The sequence below is a fragment of the Gopherus flavomarginatus genome, chromosome 6 (genome assembly GCF_025201925.1).
Source record: "Gopherus flavomarginatus isolate rGopFla2 chromosome 6, rGopFla2.mat.asm, whole genome shotgun sequence".
NCBI classification, from domain to species: domain Eukaryota; kingdom Metazoa; phylum Chordata; order Testudines; family Testudinidae; genus Gopherus; species Gopherus flavomarginatus.
This window is the reverse complement of record NC_066622.1, coordinates 82332450-82351448: the sequence shown is the minus strand read 5'-3', so window position 1 is coordinate 82351448 and position 18999 is coordinate 82332450. Positions and strand designations below refer to the sequence as shown.

Below are 18999 nucleotides of genomic sequence, written 5' to 3'. Positions count from 1 at the left end.
GAAAGGCTCCTGCTACAGGAAAAGTCTCTGCCAGCTCCCTGCTGTTGAAGACTTTCCCCACTACCAGACCCTGTCACAGACACATATAGCTACATGCCACAACATGGCTGCAGCCTGCTCTTCATTTAGCCATGTAGCTACACGTATTCTACCTGCCACCATTGGTGGTGTGTAGCACAGATGTAGCCTAAAGTGCTCTAATTTATTGGCACCATGTAATGTTTTGTTTAATAGCATGGGTTTAACCTATAGGCCACAACTCAAAGTAATTATTCCAGTTGGTGGGGCGGGGGGGAAAGAAAGAAAGAAAGAAAGAAAGAAAGAAAGAAAGAAAGAAAGAAAGAAAGAAAGAAAGAAAGAAAGAAAGAAGCTCAGCTTCCACAAAGAACTGCAACACAGCTGATTATAAGCATTTTTCTTAACTGCTTATACATTCAGATTAACAGACAACTTCCAATAACACTATAAACACAAGCAAATAGGCATGGTTTGTCCACAAAGGTTGAGAGGATGTAAGTGGAACACAGAGAAGGCGTAAAGAGAATTTTCTTGCTTTTCATTTCCTCACTTATTTTAATCAAGTAGATATAGGGCTCCTATATTTTTACAAATCTTTCCAAGAGTGAAAATATTTTTGCTAGCCAGGTTGTTTTGCATTCTCTTAGTCCCGTGCCATACTAGGGCTTATAACTAGACCTGAGCAGGTATACATTATTAGACTTTGGGTTTTTGGTTATGAAAAAGGGACTTCAGTGAATATTATTCACCCACCTCTACCTATAAGTGTCTCAAAGTGTTTTTAATATGGTTATAGCTTATCATGTTTCTAATATGGAGTGGGGGGGAAATAGCGCATGCATCTCAAGTAAGGCAACAAAATATGTGATCTATAATTGAAGGCTTTATTACAAAACCTGTGCACACGGGGGTAGAATTGAAGTGGTACATACAACTGAATTAAATTCAGTGTGAACCAGTTTGGCCTTTTACTACTGGAAGGCACCATGCACCTTAGTGACTCCAGAGCTCTTTTTATAGCCAATAAATATCAGTACTTTTTGAAGGACACAACTAAGTTTGCCCCTGAGACACATGCAACATCATCTTAATATAACATAACGGCCATACTGCATCAGACCAACAGTTCATCTAGCCCAGTGGCCAATGCCAGACACTCCAAAGGGAATGAAAATAACAGAGCAACTATCAAGTGATCCATCCCGCTCACATATGTTGGGTCCTGGGTTGTGACGCCCAGTGCCTCCACCTAAGGTGACTCTTCCCTGTGTTTGGGACACAACGGGTGCTGTCCCTTGTTAAAATTAGTGGTATTAGCTATTTTCCCCGAGGAGTATAACCCGGTACTCAAGAAATGAAATACAATAATAAAGCCCAGCCAATGAAATGCCACACCCAATATCAATAGTATACAAAGGGGGACTTTACTGGGGACAGGAGAAGGAAAAGGCTCCAGAGAAGGAAAGGGTGAAGCGTAACTAAAAAGCTAACACATCAACAATATAACAAATTCCCCACCTCCCAATAGTCAAAAGTATACCCCAGCACCCAGCTTGTTCCCCGGCACCTTCCCAGGAAGATGGATTGCCTAGGATGAGTCTGGAGAATGGTATAGCAACACTGCAAACATTCATTGGCTTGAAAAAAAAACATAAGGGGACTCCCTTAGTGTGTTTTCATCCATGGGTAGGACAGGGTCCTTTCCCGTCCCCCTGATCCAGAGTCCTGTGGAGGTACTGGCTGGCTTTAGGTAGCTAGCAGCAGGTTGGTTTTCTGCCTTTCCAACCACTGGTGTTTGCAGAACTGGAGCTACCTGACCCAGGTATTAGATCCCACAGCAGTTCTAAAAGTCTCTTTTTGTGGAAATTGGGAGCTAAACAGAAACTCCCTGGGCTGTTCACCTATGCTCTCGCCTCCCAAACTCAGAAGCTGCAAAAGTGAAACTAAACCTAGCCGCTTTGTAAATGGGTCAGGTTGTCCCCTCCCACTAGTGTTTGTGTGTAAATGAGAAAGCAGGTGAACAGTTCTGGTTCATCACTGGGCCAGCAAACTGTCTGTATAAATCACTCCATCAGAAGCCTCCCTATTGGCTTTTGCAGGAGTTTCCTTCTAGTCTGTCCCAGCCCAGGCTCTAAGCAGGCTGGGAAATGATATCCAGAGACTCTGGAGCCATTACTGTTTTAGCTCTTGTAGGCTCAGACCAGCCTCTCAGGAGCTGGCAAACTCTAAAGGGGAAATACACCTAGAAAACATTGTAAGCAACGTTCACTTTTAGATAGACAGTTCTGAGTGACTGAGGGAGTAATATGGAAACACTTTTACAACATGAATTCCAGCAGTTGCTTCTGTTAAAATGTACAGCCTAATTATCTGATTGCAATATTCTTGTGAAAAAACATAGCCATGCAATAAATTATGGAGCCACTGGGATAAATTCCATTTGTCTTCCACCCTGCACGCTGACCATTAATCCATCTCTACCAAGATTACATTCTAAAGCTTGGAGCAGCTTCAAACACATGCTTTTTAAAAATCAACTTAACAGAGGAAAAAAATTCTAACTCCCATTCAGTGCTGTGCAGTTTTGCTTCCTTTTTGAAAAAGGAGGGAATTTAAATGTGTCATATTAATACATCAGTGGAATTATTGTCTCTCAGCACTTCTGAGCATCAGATCTTTATAGCTCAGATTCTTCTGTTGTGTCCTGATCATGTAATGAACTCATAATCCTTTATTTATGGAATTACTGCCTGTTACCATGGAAATAATTATGCTGTGGTATATCCCTGCAGGATCAAATGAGATGAGTTAGAGTGTTTGCTACTTTACTGTAAAGTAGGTATATAATGCACACAAAAAGGCAAAAAGGGGGTGGGAAATGTTGTTCACATGATACATTTTCATGTTTTCTACACTACAAATATACTCCCTTAAGGAAACACAGAAAGTGCATAGTATTTTTAATTTGGTCTCCAATGTGACTCAGACATCTTACTCGCACTCTGGCTGTGGTTCATTGTAATATCATTTTCACATTTAGATACTTTCAACTGGGAGATTATATCCAGAACTTAATGCCTGTGCTTTAGAAAGAAATTAGTGGCCCATCCACTATGCTTGGACCTGTCAGTAGAAGTCATTTAAGAATATTTGAAAGTACAAAGTGGATTGTTGTGAATTCATCCATAACAAGTATTATCCAGTTGATCCTTCACTTTCATCTTCTTAAAAATAAATAAATAAATACAAATGTGGTTTCTGGACCCAATTCTGCCCCTCTTTGAAGGTGAGCAGAAGTTGCCCCTATGGAAAATGAATGACAGAATGAGGCAGTTTGTGACTTGGAGCCATCAGAAGGTATCAAAGATCTTACCTATCCGATTTGATGCTGGATAATTTACACTAATGAACACAGCTTCTCCATACCTACCAACCCCTAGAATACTTTTGTAACTAAATGCAGTCCCTTTCAGGCCATAAATAGTCATTTATATAAGAAAAGGAAAAAATCAGGGAGAAATACCAAATTTGCTTTGGTAAATTCTGTGCTTAGTTGCAGTACTGTTCTCTTTCCACATCAAGTATTCATGAGCTCAGACAGTTACAGCCTCATCTTGTTTCCAGAGAGTTAATAGCCAGATTGTTCACATTTATAAGAAAGCCTGCCTGAACATTGCAGTGTCCAGTTAGTCCTAGCAACAGACTGCAGCAAACAGAGACATGGGTACATACCAATTTCCATAAACATAACCATGTTTCATCTAGTGCAAAATCCTGTTTCTGACAGCAGCCAATGTCAGATGCTTCAGAGAAAGGGACGACTAAGGATTCCCCAGATGTACGAGAATTCTCTGGAGGAATAAAGGCAGCGTAGCTGGCACTAGGTCACTCCCACTCTGTGCTGCGGACATGTTGGAAGGGAAGGGTTGAGACCGAGGAGCACAGTATTTTGACTGATCCTTGGCTGCCAGAGCAGTCCCTGTGGAACTGCTCGAGCTGACACATATCTAGGTTCTATTGTAGGCTACTATAGATCCTAGTGATCACAGGATCAGAGAAGTCAAAAGATGTTTTTAAAAGCCTCTGTTTAATCCCTTCCCAACTCACAGCTGCACTGAGATTATGTCTCCAAAGTATAAAAATCCATAATATCGCATGCTGGTAAATATCTGAGGATACATTTATTCCATGAATGGCAGCCAACCTTTTGGGGTTAAAGGCTAAATTAAAACCCAGCTCTAGAAATGTCTTATGTTAAATGCATGACAAATACCCAACAATCACTGAACATCAATTAGCAACCAAATAATTCAGTAGTACTGTGAAATCGGATGGGCTTATTTCTTATTAAAGCAAGCCTGACCTCAGCAAGTTCTTTGTTTTTGACATTGCTGAAGAGATCTGAATTTAATTTCTTATATATTTAATGAGTTATGTGTTTTGCAACAAGTTAGTATCTATGGCATGCATGTATGAAATACATGCTAAGACATAACGGTTCAGTTCAGGATAGGAGTTAGGTTCAGATAAGGGTTTGAATTCAAGGGTGAATAAGTGTTCAGGATAAAATCTGACTGCATCAAAATCTCAAACTAGTCTCATGAGATTTCAACCTCTTATGATGGAAATCTAAGGGCTGATCCAACTTCCATTGAAGCCAAAGGAAATCTTGCCATTGACTTCAATGTGGGTTGGATCTGGTTCCTATTGAGAAATGTGGTGAAATTTCTGTTGTATCTCAACTGGAAATTGAAATCATTCTCGGCTGATTTTGGTTCTGAGTGCTGCTAAAAAATTTGAAGGGGCTCAAGTCTGATGTTTAATTGAAAGCAGTTGCCTTACTGGTAGATCTGATCTTGGATCATTACATGTATCACACTTTCAAGCCCCTTTACCCTTCCATAGTAGCCTAAGTAGTTTATACAAAGCAGCCTTAGTAAAATGAAAATCAGGCTCTTCAGCTAGGATCCTCAAAGATGGGAGTTAGATGCATACAGATAAACAAGAGTTCAGTGCATAATGTAGTGTCCGAGGTATTTTCTATAGCAATCATTGGGAAGTAGAAGGGAGTACTGCTAACACTCTCTCTCTTACACACACACACACACACACACACACACACACACACACACACACACACACACACACACACCAGTTACGATGTTGTGTCCTCCAACTACCAGCTTGCAATACTAGGGATTTTTGTTTACCGTGAAGTGCTTTCATCCATATCCAATGACTTTCTAACATGAATAGCTTTTAGATAAAGGAGTTATTTTCCAGCCATACTGTAATAAGCCCAGCTAATCTATTCCCAGCTATACTGGTTAAGGATAGGAGAATAGAAATGCAGCTGTTACAAACCGTTCTTGACTGAGCCTCATGAATTGCAGCTCACAACAAATAAATGTCAGAATAAAGTAGCAGCAAACCAATATTCTCTCCTCTCCAACAAGCTTGTCCTTCAGCTGCTTAATTCAAGAGTTTTTGAAATCTCATTGCTGGTATTCAGACAGCTCCAAGCCACCTTGACTCTGGATACTGCAGAGAAGTCTACATCAAAAGTGGCAGGGTCCTTCACTTAGTCCCAATTCAGACAAGATGGTTAAAGGACTGCTGCCTAATCAAATAAATATGTTTCTGTGCAAATGTCACAGCTGTCAGTCAAACTGAGCAAATCCCAAAGGGATCTTGAAGTTGCAAGGTGACTTCCTTTAGTGCTATTAACTCTCAGCAACAAGGAAACCTGGCACTGTACACTTTGTATATTGCAATGGAAGGAAATATGCCCCTGCAGGAACCACCCAAGGAGTAGTTTGTAAATAAATTGGATCCAGAACATTAACCTCTCAGAAATTGCCTACATTCTTATTAGAAGAGCTCTCACTAGAAGTCCGTGCCATCCATCACTCACCTAATAAAATACATATTATACAGAATTATACTTAAAATAAATATCAGCTAGTTCATGAATGTAGTGCCCATGAAAGGAAAGTGCCTGATGCTGGCCTGCATCAGGCACAATTGTGACTGGCATAGTGCAAGCTTCAGTCACACAGCTAGAACATTGCAATGCTGCGCTGTAACATGTACCCTGCTATTGCAGTCTTGGGACTTCCTTGAGCAAAGACTGCTAAGACGGAAGCCATCAGAGTATTAGAGTAGTCAGGTTACAGCTACTAAAGATGACTCATATAATCTCCTCCAGCCCTACAGAAAATCCTATCACATTCGTTAGAAAGCATATAAGACTATTAAGCCAGTCAGTCAGGTTGCTTGGTGGCCTAAGCATTGTACCTCTTTTTTTACCTTTAAAAACGTCATTTAACAGACCATCCAGTTGCTTTGTCCATTGTACCAAGTGGAGATCAGATGGTCCAAACTGCATTCAACACTACACTAAAACTTCAAGAAAAAGCCACTCTGGTTCTCTAACAAATTCAACATTTTTTGTTGTGGAAAAGCTGTAACTCAGCCATTTTCCATATACCAGTGGATGTTTTTAGAGAAAAATCATTTCCTATTCCTTGATATATGAATGTATTTTTCTTTTGTAATTCTGTAATTATGGCTCCTAGAAGTGGACACAATTTCTTTCAAGCTTTGAGGGAACTGCATAAAACCTGGGTTTCTTAGTTGGTGATTTGACATCACACAAGAAAATCTGGACAATCTTGAGAAGTAGAGCTACAGAAATGGGATGAAATCTAATAGTGCAAAAGTCATGAACTTCAGGACTAACCACAAGAATATTTGCTAGAAGCTGGGGACATATCAGTTGGAAGCAACAGAAGAGGAGAAGGACCAATACAGTCAGGTCTATCACAGGATGACGATGAGTTGCCAAAGTGATGCTATCATGAAAAAGTCTAATGCAATCCTGGATGCATCAGATGAGGTATTTCCAGTACAGGTAGTGAAGCATTATTACCATTATTCAAGGTACTGGCGAGACCTTATCAGGAACACTGCATGCAATTCTGATCTCCCATGGTTAAGAAAGATTAATTCAAACTGGAACAGGTGCAGAGAAGAGCTACCAGGATGATCAGAGGAACAGAGAACCTACCTTATGAGAGGAGACTTAAAGAGCTTGGCTTGTTTCACCTAATCAAATTAAGGCTGTGGGGAGATAGTATTGTGCTCTGTAAATAGGTCAGAAGGATAAACATCAGAGAGGGAGTGGAGTTATTTAAGTTAAGTGCCAATGTTGGCACAAGAACAAATGGCTATAAACTTCAATAAGTTTAGATTTGAAATTACACTAAGATTTTTAACCACAGGGGAGCAAAGCTCTGGAACAGCTTTCCAGAGGAGCAGTAGGGGCAAAAAAAAAACAACACACAACCCATCACCTTATCTTATTTTAGGACTGCGCATGATAAGTTTATGGGGGGGATGGTATGAAGAAGTTGCCTACAATGGCATATGGCCCATCTGCAACTGCTATTAGCAAATATCTCCAATGGTGAGAGAAGGGACACTAGATGGAGAGGGCTCTGAATTACTACGGTGAACTATTTCCCAAGTGTCTGGTTGCTTAGCTTAGAAGGTACAAGCCCACAAGTCACCAAGAGCACCTCCTGGAGTGCTGCTTTCAGTACAGGCACTGATTAATAGGCCCAAGCTTGTTTGTCCTACAATCTCTTACAACATTCCAGCCCAAAGATGTAATGCCACTAGCTAAGGCTAGCTTGTGTTTATATATTTCATCTTTCCCTCCCTTCCCCCACCATTAGACAGTTATCAAGAAACTGATTTCCGAAATAACAATCCAAATTGTTAAAAAAATGCCAGGATTAGCTTCTGTATTGGTAATACAGCTAAAAATACTTACAGAAAGCATAGAAATGAAGGCTTGGAAGGGATCTTGATAAGTCATCTAGGCCAGTTCTCCACACTGAGATGAACCTAAATGTTATCTAGACCAGGCCTGCACAACTCGTAAAGCGGCAAGGGCCACATTACTCCAAAGAAAACAGCTGAAGGCGGAAATCCCCCGGCCCCGCAGAAGCATCCCCCCAGCACCTCCTGGCCTTGCGAAAACAAACCCTCCTTCCCCAGCACCACCCCACCAAAACAGCTGTGGGCCAAAAAGGAAGGTTGGGGGTGGGGAGGTGATATTTGATTTTAAATCAACCAGGAGCTTCCAGCTGAAGAGGTTGGGGGCAGCCCAGAGCCCTTTGATTCCTAGCCACGGCTGAGATTTAAAGGGCTCTGGGCTCCCCATGGGCTCCCCTTTGAATCCCGGCCACTGCTGAGATTTAAAGGGCTCTCGGCTCCTCGCCACGGCGGGCAGACCAGAGCCTTTTGAATCCCGGCCGCGGCTGAGATTTAAAAGGGCTCTAGGCTGCCGGCAGAGCGCCATGTGTGCGGGATTTAGAATCCCCCCGTGGGCCGCACAGTGAGGCTTCGCGGGCTGCATGCGGGCCGCGGGCTGTATGTTGTGCAGGCCTGATCTAGACCATCCCTGACAAGAGTTTGTCTAGCTAACTGTTCTTAAAAATCTTGAATAATGGAGATTCCACAACTTCCTGGGGTATTTATTTCAGACCATTTCTCCAGTTGGTCAAGACCATTTTGAATTCTAATTCAAAGAAGGATGTTAGGTTGGTTTGATATGATTTATTCTTGACAAATTGGTGTCGATTTACTAACCCCTTGTTATCCTCTATGTGCTTTCAAATTGATGCTTTGATTATATGCTCCATTATCTTTTTAGGTGCCAAAATTAAACTGACTAGTCTATAATTCCCTGGGTTGTCCTTATTCCCCATTTTATAGGCAGGTACCATATTTGCCCTTTTCTAGTCCTCTGTGATCTCTCCTGTGTTTTATGAGATCTCAGAGAGAATCACTAATGGCTCACAGATCTCTTCAGCCAGCTCCTTAAGTATTCTAGGCTGTACTTAGGTCAGGCTCTGCCAACTTGAAAACATCTAACTTGTCTAAGTAATTATTAAGTTGTTCTTTCCCTATTTTTGTCTCTGATCCTACCCCATTTACACTGATGTTCACTAGGTTTGTCCTCCAATCACTGCTAACCTTTTTGGTGAAAACAAATGAAAAACTGAAACAAAAACACTTCATCTGTTTCTATATTTTCTGTTATTGTCTTTCCCTCCTCATTGAGGTATGGATCAGCCTTGTTGTTAGTCTTCCTCTTGCTTCTAATGTATCTAAAATGTTTTCCTGTTACCCTTTAGGTCCCTAGCTAGTTTAATCTTGTTTCTGCCTTGGCCTTTCTAATTTTGTTCCTACATGCTTTTAATGTGTGTACAGTGTAAACCTTTGTAATCCTGACTCATGTCAGGCCAAAAGGCAAGGGAATTCAAGACCCATTTCTCACAGCTCTTCTAGGTGTCAAACTAACTACATGGCATCTGAGAAAAGATAGGGCTTGATTCTCAACTCTGTTACACTGGCTTTATACCAGTATAGTGCCACTGACATCAACAGATTAACACCAGCATAAAACCAGTGTCATAGGATAGAGAATCAGACTTTTGGCAAAGGAAGCAGATGAAGCCACCCAGGAGGTGGTTTGGCACTTCCAAGTTTCCTAGAAGCTATTCAAAGAGGGAGAAATCCCTCATACTACTATATGGAGCACGTCCCAAGCATAGGAAACCTCCTTTACATTCCATCGGGAGCATGAAGAGGACTTCAAATTGCTACACAATGTGTTCCAAAGAGTTCAATATGTTCCAGAATGCATGTTGGGAAAGATTCATACACTCATAGATTTTAAGGCAAGAAAGGACCACTAGTCTGAGCTCCTGCATAAACACAGACTATAGAATTCCACCCAGTAATTCCTGCATCAGGCCCATCGTTTCTGATTGAGCTGCAACACATTTTCCTTTCAAGAAGCCAGCTTCTAGGAGAGACCACTGACATTATATTACAGATCTGCATAATACTACTACTTAGCACCTTTTAATCCAAAGACCTCCAAGCAGGTCTGTATTATTATCCCCATTTTACAGATGGGGAAAATAAGGCTCAGAGAAAATGACCTGCCCAAGGTCAACCAGCAGCAGAGCCAGGAATAAAACCCAGGTCTCCAGAGCCCTAGACTCTAGTTTGCACTGCCTCCTAATAAACCCAATTCATGTGAGGTTGAACAGTTAACAGAGAGACTAGCATATTCAAGGATTACAAACCTTTTGTAACCCTTACCTATGTCAACTGACTGAGGAAAAAAAAACAAAAACAACCCCCCCACACACATTTTCAGAGGAATTTAAGGGAGTTAAGCACCTACCTCCCATTCAGTCCCATTCCCCTTCCTTCCTTCCTTTTGAAAGTCCAGCACTCCTGCATGCCAGACATTTATTACTATACTCAAGGAACTAGCAAAACTGGTTGCCCAGTGGAATAAGAGTTGAACGAAAGGTGAAAGAACATTTTCTGGAAAACCATCAGGATATCTTATAGGGGTAATTTGGGACAAGGAGTGTAAAATGGAGCTGGGTCACTGTGTTGCTTTACTCTGTATGTGCATGTGCACACTTATGTACAGACATGATCTATAGGTTCCTTTGTTGCTTTTCTCCCTCTTTATTTGTAAATAAGAAAATTAGTTACATAGAAAATAGTCTCCTGCACTATAATGCTGAATAGGATTAATATATAATTTATATATGAAAATTTAGATGTCAGCATGACAAATTGTCACATAAATAGTTTTGCCGTTAGATTTTTCTCCATCTGTGTTCCTCAGAGAATGAGTGTAATGCAGATTATCTTGACACTATAATATTGTTTTGGTCTGTGGGTCTGAATTGCATTTCTAATTTTTTCCTCAGCTACAAAATCAAAGTAAACAAGCTTTGTTTACCATATGAAAGAAGCAGTATAGAGGTGATCTTTTGTAGGAGAAGTCCCTTTACAGTGTGTTTAAGAATGTGTTCAGGAGGCAAATAGAAAATTAACTGGCCATGGCTACACTGGCACTTTACAGCGCTGCAACTTTCGCGCTCAGGGGTGTGAAAAAACACCCCCCTGAGCGCTGCAAGATACAGCGCTGTAAAGCCTCAGTGTAATCAGTGCTGCAGCGCTGGGAGTGCGGCTCCCAGCTCTGCAAGCTACACCTGTAAGGGATGTGGTTTACGTGCAGCGCTGGGAGAGCTCTCTCCCAGCGCTGGCGCTCTGACTACACTCATGCTTCAAAGCGCTGCCGCGGCAGCGCTTTGAAATTTCAAGTGTAGCCAATAGGATCCTCCGGGCCTTCATGTTGATAACAGTATAGGGACAATTTTAACCCATTTGCTGCTAATCCATAGGATATTCATGTATCTGAACTCCCCACTGGATTTTGCTTTAAGAATACCTTTGTACATTAACATCCTGTCATTTTTAGAGGGCCTGATCCTGCAATTGTTCCAACGAGTCTACAGGATCAGTTATGAGTGAAGCATACAATCAGGGTAAAGACCCAGCCTGAAAGGTGTAAAACATCCATAGGGATGTACTCAACACCGTGCAAGAACAGGCCATACACTACTTAAAGCACAAACACGCTCAGTTAAGCCCTGAAACCTACACTTATATCTAGTACCCAGAACCAAGACTTGTACCCCAGTTGCGTCTTAATGTAAGCAGCACATATATGCTCATCTTGGAATTCTGCAATAGCAAAGCACAGAGCTGGCTAATTAGTGACTGAAGAAAAGACTTATTCTGAGCTTTGGCTTTGTCCAATTAATTGTGAGCCTTAACATATTTTCTGAATCCCTGAAATGATGGATAAACCTGCCGTACTAGCAAGGGGTTGTGGAGAAAAAGATTGAGCTCAGCAAATGATCATTGTTCATGCACATTGAAAAAATTACATGTAACCCACAATCATACCTTTGCACAGAAATGACAACGCTGTATCCTTTGTCTCCACATACAAGAACTTTTGGGGGTAAGTCCAGGATTCTGCAATCCTATAACATTTTCCATCTAAGTTTACAAACATGAATTCTCTCAACATCCATCAGTTTCTGGAAACCAGACACCCAATCATCATTGGGAACTTTTGGAAAATTTTGGGCAGACATTAAAGGCTAGGTTATGACCATAGGCACCCCACAGCGGGCAGTGCTTAAACTGCCCTGCCATGGCAATAGCACTGGGAGGCTTTGTGCTTCAGGGCAGCATCTAAATGGAAATTTCCTCTTGGTTCTGCCAAATTACTGTTGGTTTATAGCAGCAATAGGACTACCCACCCTAGGGTAGTGCTGGTTCTCTGGTCAGTGAACGGAGGGCAGAGCGTTGGAGCCAAGCTTCCACCCATTCCACTGCTTTAGCCACTTGGCAACACTACCCCAAGTGGTCTCGTCCATCTACAGAGTGCCTTACCGCCCATCTTGTTCCTCTATATCACATAGGCCCGTCTCAGCCCACATCCACAAAAGCTTACTTTGCTTGAATCTCGCTGTCCTTTTCAGCGCAGCTTCCTCTCTTTGTTCTTTTTCCTCCTTTTCCCTCCAACGCCTCAGCTGCTCTTCCCTCATTTTGTAGAACAGGATGTGCTTCTGCTCGTCATTCAGTTCTGCCAGGAGCTCAGGGTCAATGTACATATCATGCAAAATTTGTTGCAGCATGGCGATTCACAAAACCTACCACAGCACTCGCGACAGCCCCCAAAAATCACACCTGCAGCACTCCACAAAGTAACTCAAACCAAGAGAACTCTCCCAACAGCTGCCTTCCCTGGGGGAGACTCCAATTCTTCTTCTGTCCCTCTTTCATACACATGCGCTCCTCCCCTTCCCTGAATGATGACAGAATTCCCTGGGCATCTCACCCACTGAAGACAGCAACACGTGTCAAGTGAAGAAAGGTGGGGGGAATGAGAAGTCCAGGTGAACAATGAGAGGCCACTTGTGTGAACTTTACTGCAAAAAGATAAAAAAAAAAAACACAACAGCAAATTCCAGAATGGGCATGAATAAGCAGAGAAACTTCAGTGCAAAGGGAGGCACAGGTTACAGCACTATTTCTGCTGAACCGATTCCCATTCTGCAGCAGTGGTGTAGTGTTGTTGGGTTCAGACTGATGTCATGGGTAAAAGTAACAGTTACACTGGCACTATCTATGTCATTCCAGCTGCCTTGGGGAATTGATCTCTGATAAGAGAGGAAACTAGTTTGCACTATATTTCCTAGTATAATCTCCCTAACCAGTCTCAGTAGGGTGTGCCACCCCTATCATCATCATCATCATCATCGCCTCTCACGTTTACTTAGAGACAACAGACATGGGGATTCAGCAAACTGACTACAGAGGATTTAAAGGGAAAATAGAGGCAACAGAAGCCATGAGATTCTTATCACTTTATAAGTAGTGAATTAATATTAATTAGACAAGAGGCAGTTCTCCACAGTTCATGTAGCCTATGCAACACTCTTGTGTTAATTCATTTGTCCACTTTGACTGAAGAAAGATATGTTTACTGATCAAGCAAGTTATGCTATTACATAGTAAAAAGTCACTTCACTGATCTCAGTAAAACACTAGTATTTTAGCAATCAGTCCAACAGCAGTTTAATGTTTTTATTTTTTTATTTTTAAATCCAATCAAATTCCAAAGCCAATTTTCCTTTAAGTGTGCCTATTTTCTCTGGGGAACTAGCTCATTTTTAGTAGAAAAGAGGCCTTTTTTGAGCAAAACCAAAATACGGCCATTTCTGCATTTGTAGCAAAAGGCAAATAAACTCACATTTTGCGCTGTTTCCCCTCACTTTGCATGTATTTCACAGACCTCTATTTTAGCACTCATCAGTCTAAAAATAGGGCTGAATGCACACAGGCCATTGGAGAAGCAGAAACTCAGCCTGACTGATTTGAGTCAGGCTCCCCAGCAGACTCTAGCAGCTACAAGAGGAAGTGCAGCTGAGCGAGACACGACATACAGGCCAAACTGCGGGAATACATGTCAGGCAAGATTCCTCATATTTGGCAGGACTGTCCCTAATATCCCTGGACTTCAGCACCTGGTTCCAACAACCCACTTCTTCCTTCCCCAGTTTGGGGCCACCACATGGGACTGAAGCTCCCCCTACTTATTGTGTCTCTCCTTCCCCTCTAACATTCCTCCCTACCGCCCCCTCCCCCCCCGCTCCCCCAATGAGCTGGGCTGCATTGATAGTCCTCCTCCCCTCCCAGGACCGTGTGGTCCTTCCACTTTCTGGGAGAAATAGAGGGAGCACCAGGCCATGCTCCCTAATCACACAAACTTGGCTCCAGAGGCTCTGTCCCACCGCTGGGATAACCATTTTCTCCTAGTGCCTGCTGATTTAGTTAGCTCTGTATCATGGACTGCTAACATTGAGCTATAATTCTCAAGGTTCAGACCCGGCTGGTGATGCATGATTGGGAAGGGGGAGGCTGTTACTGCACCTGATAGAATTTTCTTCACTTTTTTCCTTTAAAAAAGGATCTAAGGAATTAAATACAAAAAACTTTGTTAAAAGAACATTCATTAGATTGCAAAGTCAAGCACTTGAAAGTTAGAAAATTCCAGATTTATAATTGCTTGTGCAATGTTAATTCTGCCCCCTTGGTGTGTTGGTATTATGATGATGTCTTTAATTACATAGCCACCTACTATTTTTTCCACAGGATTCTGGCCTTGAAGGACATAGCGTAGGTACTGATATGGCTCACCATTACCATAGTAGCTGAACATTTTAAGGTATATTTACCATCAAAAAACCCGTCTGAAGTAGCAAAGTGTTATTATCCCCATTTTACAGACAGGAAATTGAGGTATGAGGAACTGAGGCCTAGAGACAGACTAAGGGTATGTCTACATCTACAATTTTGCAGCGCTGGTTGTTACAGCTGTATTAGTACAGCTGTATAGGGCCAGCGCTGCAGAGTGGCCACACTTACAGCAACCAGCGCTGCAAGTGGTGTTAGATGTGGCCACACTGCAGCGCTGGTGGGCGGCTTCAAGGGGGGTTCGGGGAACGAGAGAGCAAACCGCAGGGAAGGAGACCTGCTTGCACGGGGGTTCGGGGAACGCGAGAGCAAACCAGGGAAGGAGACCAGCTTCCCCGCGGTTTGCTCTCGCGTTCCCTGAACCCCCCTGCAAACCGCAGGGAAGGAGACCTGCTTGCACGGGGGTTCAGGGAACGCGAGAGCAAACCGGGGAAGGAGACCAGCTTCCCCGCGGTTTGCTCTCGCGTTCCCCGAACCCCCCTGCAAACCGCAGGGAAGGAGACCTGCTTGCTCGGGGGTTCGGGGAACGCGAGAGCAAACCGCAGGGAAGGAGACCTGTTTGCACGGGGGTTCGGGGAACGTGAGAGCAAACCGGGGAAGGAGACCAGCTTCCCCGCAGTTTGCTCTCGCGTTCCCCGAACCCCCCTGCAAACCGCAGGGAAGGAGACCTGCTTGCACGGGGGTTCGGGGAACGCGAGAGCAAACCGGGGAAGGAGACCAGCTTCCCCGCAGTTTGCTCTCGCGTTCCCCGAAACCCCCTGCAAACCGCAGGGAAGGAGACCTGCTTGCACGGGGGTTCGGGGAACGCGAGAGCAAACCGGGGAAGGAGACCTGCTTGATTACCAGAGAGGCTTCCTCAGGTATGCTGGGATACCTGCTTATTCCACGTAGGTCAAGAAAAGCGCTGGTAAGTGTCTACACTTGATTACCAGCGCTGGATCACCAGCGCTGGATCCTCTACACCAGAGACAAAACGGGAGTACGGCCAGCGCTGCAAACAGGGAGTTGCAGCGCTGGTGATGCCCTGCAGATGTGTACACCTCCTAAGTTGCAGCGCTGTAACTCCCTCACCAGCGCTGCAACTTTGTGATGTAGACAAGCCCTAAGTGAGTTTAATCTGGTTTCTCAAGTATCAGGCTAGAATCTATTCACAGGGACCAACCTTCTTTCATATAAAAGCATAAACACACACTCTTCAATTTAAAAGGAATCTATTGCTTCTGATTGGCTAATAGATTACAGCTAAACAGAAAACATCTGTACCCTCATTTTTAGAGATGAGCCTGAACAAAAACCCAGAATCCAAACAAACTATCTCAAGCAGATGGGAGTTTGGATCTGGATACAGATTCATATCTGAACTTGAGTAGCTATAGCCACCTCTCTCTGGATCAAACCAAAACTCCAAGTCCCAAAGGAACGGAGCTTTGCAGAAGTTCAGAACCACCCCCATGATTTGCAGTTCAGAGCCTCTCTTATGTTGCAATGTAGGAATTTTGTCTCATAAAACAATGTTTTGGGGGGAAAGGAGTGGGGAGAAAGAAAAATGCAATTTGGCAAGGAAGCACCTAGGGAAAAGAGGAATATATTGGCACTTCTTTCTCCTCTGTTACTTGCTCATGTATTGAAGGAGAAACCCTGGTGGATCTGGTCTTAGTTTCTTTGGTTTTACTCACTTATATTACAGTTATGGCTTCACATTTTGGTACTAAGTGAAAGAGACTCACGCTTGCAAAGGCATCAGGGCAGGTGATTTTTCTGCTGTTCCCAGGCTTCATATTTTTTATTTGATTTTATTTGACTTCACAGACCAGAAGTCAAATCCTTATCACAAGCTACCACAATGTGAAGAACAAACTCTTCATCAAGGAGTATGTGCATTTAAGTGTGATAAGGAGACAGAGGCATCTCTGAGTTGCATAATACATCCAACTGCTGGAAAAGCTCCAGGTATTTTGCAGGAAGATGAACCGAAGTACAAGGCAATATATATCCAAGTATTGAGACAACCACTGAATATTCCTGAAAATGCCAGGTCGCTTGGGTGACCAGTCACATAGTAAGAAAAATGAGTAGTGAAGAGTTGAAACAAATAGTTCATAGCCTGAAAATCATTCATCCAAACTATTTGAGAAACAAATAGGGTGACCAGATAGCAAGTGAGAAAAATCGGAACGGGGTGGGGGGTAATAGGAACCCATATTAAAAAAAGCCCCAAATATCGCGACTGTCCCTATAAAATCGGGACCTCTGGTCACCCTAGAAAAAAATGATGAATCAAGATTGGTTTGTTGTTTGGGATGGGGAAGAAGAGAGCAAAAGATTACATTTGTAACAAATATTATTCACAACAAAGTGTATGATCTGCTCTCTTTTAGCTGCCCCTTCTTAAGATTTGAAGCATAAAACACCTTAAAAAATGGGAGGAATGGGAGAGAACAACAGTCCTCCTAAGTATAAGCCAAACCACAGCATCTGACAAAAGTATTGAGACAATATCGAACTTGCCATTGGCTTTCTTGTCCAGGTAATGACGGTGTACTTTAGGTAGTAGTTCTTCCAGCTCCCTCTTGATGTATTGTTTTCAACTTTCCGACCCTCCAATAAGCTTTTCTGCCAGCTGGAACATGGGAACTGGTTGGTTTGTTCTGCAGGGTTGCATGTTTGTTTATGGAAGGGATGGCACAGGGTAACCCAGAAGGACTAGTAGGAGGTGGAAGTTGCTTTCACCAGCCTTAACTTTCTGTTGTTCAGTGATATTCCATTCACAATTTTTCCCCACCCACCTAGTTGTAGGATCCAGGATACCTATCTGATTAAGATTTTCTGTTCTTTTGGGTAACAGTGGAAGTGCTTCTGGATATCCTGATAAGGCCCAGCTTACCAGCAAGGGTTTGGATTTGGATGCAACTCCCAGAAAGACAGAACCTTTGAAGAATATAGGCCTGTGAAGTATTTAAGTCCCTGTTTTAGGCTCCATTGCAATCCTCATAACTCCCACCATAGTCTGTGGGCACCTAACCTCTATCAGTGACTAAATTTTCAGGGTAAAAATTCCCCTCAGTGCTTAAATGTCTGCCTCCGAGCAAATGCACTGCTGCCTTGCTGTAGGCATTCAGGCACCTCTCACTGGAGCCTTAGGTGTTGGGCCACCTAACTAACATGCAGGGTAGATCCGGCAGGAGAATGCAGAGGCCACCTATCAGATTGGGTTCTATTCAGAATTGAAGGAAGAGGTTGTTTGCTGTCTACATTATGATTTTTAGCCTAGTGGTTAGAGCACTCTCCTGGGAAGTGGAAGACCTAGGTTCAATCCTCCCCCTCATGTATAGAGAGAGAAAAAAAATTGACTAGGGGATCTCTCACTACTCACAAGAGCGCGCGCTAACCACTGAGCTATGGGGTTTTCCGGTGTGAGGTTCCCTCAATCTCTCCTGTTGAAGCTGTTCCACTGTGAATAATCAGAGTAATTGGAGCACGGTACCGGACCCTGAGTCTCCATGTGTGCCCTAACTACCAGGCTACCAAGTCATTCTTACTCTCTCTCTGGCCCAGTGACATTTTGTGGATCCAAACGTGAGTACCTCCTGAAGGGAACTCGGTACTCCAAACCCTAATGACTTTCATAGGAGTCAACGGGACCCAGCCTCCTCTTCCAGGAAGTATTGCAGGAGAGAGGCTTGTATTACTAGGAATGAAAGAGCAGCTCCCTTCCACACACCAAACTAGCAGTGCTAAGGAATGGGTGATATAACATTAGCCACTGACCAGTCATGTGGCAAGAGTATAAACTTTTGTAACCTTGAGTCAGGGCATGTGACTCAGGCCAGGCAGTGAAGTTCAATCTCTTACCAGTGCTCCAGTGTGTCACATTATTATAGCTGTCACCCTGAGGAATGATCCAGTTCCTCCACTGCTAATTTTTCCAACAAGGATGAGGAGATCTGACTATCAGATTTTAATTGTTTTATCATGTAGTAATAAATATCATATGGAAGCTGGAGTGTAGGAAAGTTTTCCCTCCACCTCTGTATGCCAGCTCTCTTTGCCAGGCCAGTTCACACAAAGCTTCCCCTTTTGCTTTGCTACCCTCTCAGATGCACTTTCCTCAGACACCGATTTTCTCAATTGGCAGGTCAAATGCAAAAACCTTCCTGCATAGTTATAACTCTGTGTCCAGCCTAGGGTGACCAGATGTCCTGATTTTATAGGGATAGTCGTGATATTTTGGGCTTTGTCTTATATAGGTGCCTATTACCCCCT

The 18999-nt window shown here is 43.0% G+C and overlaps 1 protein-coding gene across 2 annotated transcripts in view; it reads right to left on the bottom strand.

The window, feature by feature from the left end:
• Nucleotides 1–12614, bottom strand: part of SH2D4B (SH2 domain containing 4B) — a 126104-nt gene extending 113490 nt beyond the window's left edge. For both annotated transcript variants that reach the window (XM_050959104.1, XM_050959103.1), the window contains exon 1: nt 12431–12614. In XM_050959104.1, the coding sequence (XP_050815061.1) occupies nt 12431–12614 (184 nt within the window). The remainder of the gene's footprint in view (nt 1–12430) is intronic.
• Between the last annotated feature and the right edge of the window lie 6385 nt (nt 12615–18999).